Source organism: Panicum virgatum, unplaced genomic scaffold (assembly GCF_016808335.1).
Source record: "Panicum virgatum strain AP13 unplaced genomic scaffold, P.virgatum_v5 scaffold_3800, whole genome shotgun sequence".
NCBI lineage: Eukaryota > Viridiplantae > Streptophyta > Magnoliopsida > Poales > Poaceae > Panicum > Panicum virgatum.
This window is the reverse complement of record NW_024376342.1, coordinates 54,588-58,275: the sequence shown is the minus strand read 5'-3', so window position 1 is coordinate 58,275 and position 3,688 is coordinate 54,588. Positions and strand designations below refer to the sequence as shown.

The window sequence follows — 3,688 nt, the reverse complement described above, 5'->3', positions numbered from 1 at the left end:
AAAATAAAGAAATGAATATTACTTACCCCCAAAAAATTACTTCTTGTGGATTGTTGAGAATTGAATATTACTCACAAAGAATAAAGAAAATGCTTCCAAGGAATAATTGGTCAAATACACAAGGAATAAAATTTTAGAGACTTGAGGAGTAACCTTGTATAACAACAAACAATTTTTCATAATTCTATTTACATTCACAAACATCTACGACTATGCATTTCAAGTTTCTATGACTAATTACTCCTTGCTCGGTAGTCTATAAAATATATTGAGTCAAATTACTTTGTGTTATGCATAATTATTCCTTGTTTGTATGTTAATTACTCTCAGGCGTATCCCACTATGAAAGTGTAAAAATTTGAATCAATCACATGCAAATAAATTTCAGATATCAATGCATACGAATCCACCAAAATGGATAGCAACTCAACTAATGCACCCATAAATTCCTCCCTGAAATCTTTCTCGCGTGAGGCGTCTTTCATGAAAGTAACAACCACCCTAGAATCTCTCTCTTTGAAATTTTGAAGTTAATGGCAACAAAAAAAAACTTCCATGCATCCCCTATGCACCGCATCTAAAGAGATCCTGCCTTCCACTCAAAGTTGGTTGAAATAGACAACCACAATGCAAAAATATGCGAGAGAGAGAATTTTTACAGCCACTGCATTAGAGTATAGATTTTTACGGCTGCGGAGGCATCAAAATCTGTCCAGACCGGCTTGCAGTGTAGATCGGCTTGTGTTACTAAGCAGCCCCAGCTCTTGCTTCCCCACTCAAAGATGGATTCCTTTTCTAAGTAACTTTTAAGAAGCTGATACTGATAACTGAAATTAGATCTTAGTGTAATTTGTATAAGTTTTTTCCCTTTTAAACCTGGTATTCTGTTTATTTATTACAGCGTTAATTTTGTGCAGTCCTTTATTCTGTTTATTTATTACAGTGTTAATTTTGTGCAGTCCTTTGAGGCAGCTTGGGATGGCAGGGCCATCGGGTGGGGAGGATAAAGGGGATGGAGAAAAGGTATGGATTTAAGTTGTAATATTTTACCTTGCTTTTCAAGCAACTGAAAATAAGGTATGGATTTAAGTTACCTTGCTTTTCAAGCAACTGAAAATATTTTGCGGTTGGTTTGACTATGCAGGACATTCTGTTATCTTTCTTTTGTAATGAGTGTGGCATCCTATTGAGGGATGTCGCCGAAATCTTTGATCATCATGAAATCACCGCACATGAGGGAACATTTTCGTCTATGAGAGATCAACATGACCTCAAGTGTGATATGTGTAAAGAACAATTCTCTTTGCGCAGTGTAAGTTTTGAGCATGTTAATGCATTATAATCCAAAATCTGATGATGAATTGAGCTAACATATTGTATTCTCTTATAGGAATCAGATAAGCACATGAGCAAACATGCAGAACATCGTACATTCACCCTGATAGATTATGATCCAGCGGAGTTTCAAACACCTCCACGATTGATATCAAAGGGGGGAGGGACTTCAGTGCCTAGGAAGCTGATAAAGAAGAAGCCTTCCAAGAAAAATACTGATTTGACACCTAGACCCTTTGATTTTGGTATGTCTTACCTCTTCCAATAATTTTGATTAATACTGATTTGACACCTAGACCCTTTGATTTGGGTATGTCTTACCTCTTCCAATAATTTTGATTTCTACTATATACTAATTGATTTTTTTTGTTCTCTGAAAATATTCAGATGATTACTACACTGAAGATGAAGAAAAACTAGATGATGTCTTGTCTGAAAAAGAAGATGATTATTATGATGATTCTGAGCAGGAGTCCTTGTCTGAAGAAGATGATTACGAAGATCCAAAAGATCCCGACTTTGATCCAGAACTAGAGTCTGATGTGTCTGATGATGTGGATAAATCATTCTACCATGACATCTCTGGTTTCTTCGCTCGTGCCACAATTAGTGAGTTTGAATTGAGTGATGGATCTATCTACCCGGATGATGCAAGGTATTGCATTTTCTTCGTGCTGACATTTTATTGAATTGAATGTGTATACCACATGCCATCTGAATTTATTTCTGCATTGGTGCAGCCCTGAGTTCGACACTTTACGAACTTTAAAGAAGTTCGGGATCGATATTAAGGAGAGGAAGAAACTCAGGAAAGACTTCGTAATTGCTGAAGGGGTCCTACATGAGGTGGCACTGAGGAGGGTGAAAAGAGTACAAGCACTGTTTAAAAAACGAGGATATTTCGTCTCAGCAAAGAGGAGGACAGAAGGAAAAGAAGCTTATGTTTTTAATGAGGCTTTAGGCCAATTGTGCCGCGCCAGTTTCGGTGGTTCCAGATGTGGTGAAGCAAAAGGTAGAAGGATGAAAGTTATCCTGGATGTTATTGCAAATATTCTGTAGGATTCCAATATCAGTGGTTTGAGGGAAAACGTTTTGCACTACATGTGCAAAAAGGATGTTGACGAACCAAATTTGAAAGAAAAGGAATTGCAGAGAAGGTTCTCCTTAGCATTATTGGAAATTTCTATAATGTTGCGAGTTTCTCGGGAATCCCTCAAGTTCAGAGCGGCACCGAAAGGGTCATTAAAGGGAGACATCAAGCTGTATACTGAAGATGGGCTCATCGTTGATGGGAATCTTGGTGGCGCATATGGAATTCAAATTCCAAGCAAGGTTCTAAATATCCGGCTATAGCCACCGCTATAGCTTGCTATAGCTTTTGAAAGAAGAAAAAGCTAAAATATTTATCTCTTAGCTTTGAAATGCTAAATCTGCTAATAGCCGGCTATATCCCGCTATAGCCGCTAAATTAAGGTTTATTTAGCTAGCTAAATCATATAACTAATTTCTATTTATTGTTAGTTTAATATTGAGCTTCGTCATTTATAAAATTTAGTATTTCTTCAATGTTGTAACAAGAGAATGAAGCCCAGGAGTACTTCAGTATATGAAATTTTCTTGATTTCATGTTTATATGAAAAATTACTCATAGATTTATGCATGGTGTTGAAGTAGAAATGTATAATTGTGAGAAGCTTCTAGAAGATTAGAGAGTATACTTGAATCATGGTTACCATGCTTCATGGTAAAATATGAATACTCTAGAAATTAGATACTTGTATGGTTAGATAAGTACGAGGAAAATTCTGAAGTTAGATATTTTGTAAAGAAGTGTGTAGAAGATGAACACATGGCAAAACCATATGAGCCATGTAGTCCTACAAATAGGGGTGCTTCCCTCCCCTCTTGCCATACCATATCATAAGAGGTCTTAAGTAGGAGATGGCATGGTTGTCATGTAGTTTAGTAGTGTCATGGTACGATAGCTACATAAAGAGTGCAACGGTCTTGTGTTATATTAATTTACGATGAATAAAGAATTGAGTTCCCGTATAGAGTTGATTAGAGTCATCAATTTATCCACACATTGCATTTACACAACTGCTAAATCGGTTAGCTAGGTTATAACTCGCTATAGCCTTTCTTAGCCTATACAAACACTAACCGCTAAATGCTTTAGCCCGCTATTTTAAACATTGATTCCAAGTGAAGCTGATCTTGTAACATCTGTAGAGGTTGGGGAGGATATCGAATGTATCATTGTGATAGAGAAGGAAACTGCCTTCCATTATCTAACTGGCAAACAGTTTCCATAGCTGGAGAAATGTGTCTCGGTGACGGCGAAGGGTCAGCC

General features: G+C 36.9%; 1 protein-coding gene across 1 annotated transcript; it reads left to right on the top strand.

The window, feature by feature from the left end:
- The first annotated feature begins 727 nt into the window (after positions 1-727).
- Positions 728-2,515, top strand: LOC120694163. Its single transcript, XM_039977337.1, has 5 exons — positions 728-1,023; positions 1,145-1,312; positions 1,391-1,580; positions 1,723-1,990; positions 2,076-2,515. The coding sequence occupies exons 1-5, from the start codon at positions 979-981 to the stop codon at positions 2,392-2,394; spliced, it is 990 nt and encodes a 329-aa protein (XP_039833271.1). The 5' UTR covers positions 728-978; the 3' UTR covers positions 2,395-2,515.
- The last annotated feature ends 1,173 nt before the right edge of the window (positions 2,516-3,688 follow it).

Excerpts from the sequence above, each read along its gene's own strand:
- LOC120694163 (XM_039977337.1), top strand. The coding sequence starts at position 979 with ATGGCAGGGCCATCGGGTGGGGAGGATAAAGGGGATGGAGAAAAG. Across the intron at positions 1,024-1,144 it reads ATAAAGGGGATGGAGAAAAG|GACATTCTGTTATCTTTCTT; the intron begins GTATGGATTTAA and ends TTGACTATGCAG. Across the intron at positions 1,313-1,390 it reads AACAATTCTCTTTGCGCAGT|GAATCAGATAAGCACATGAG; the intron begins GTAAGTTTTGAG and ends ATTCTCTTATAG.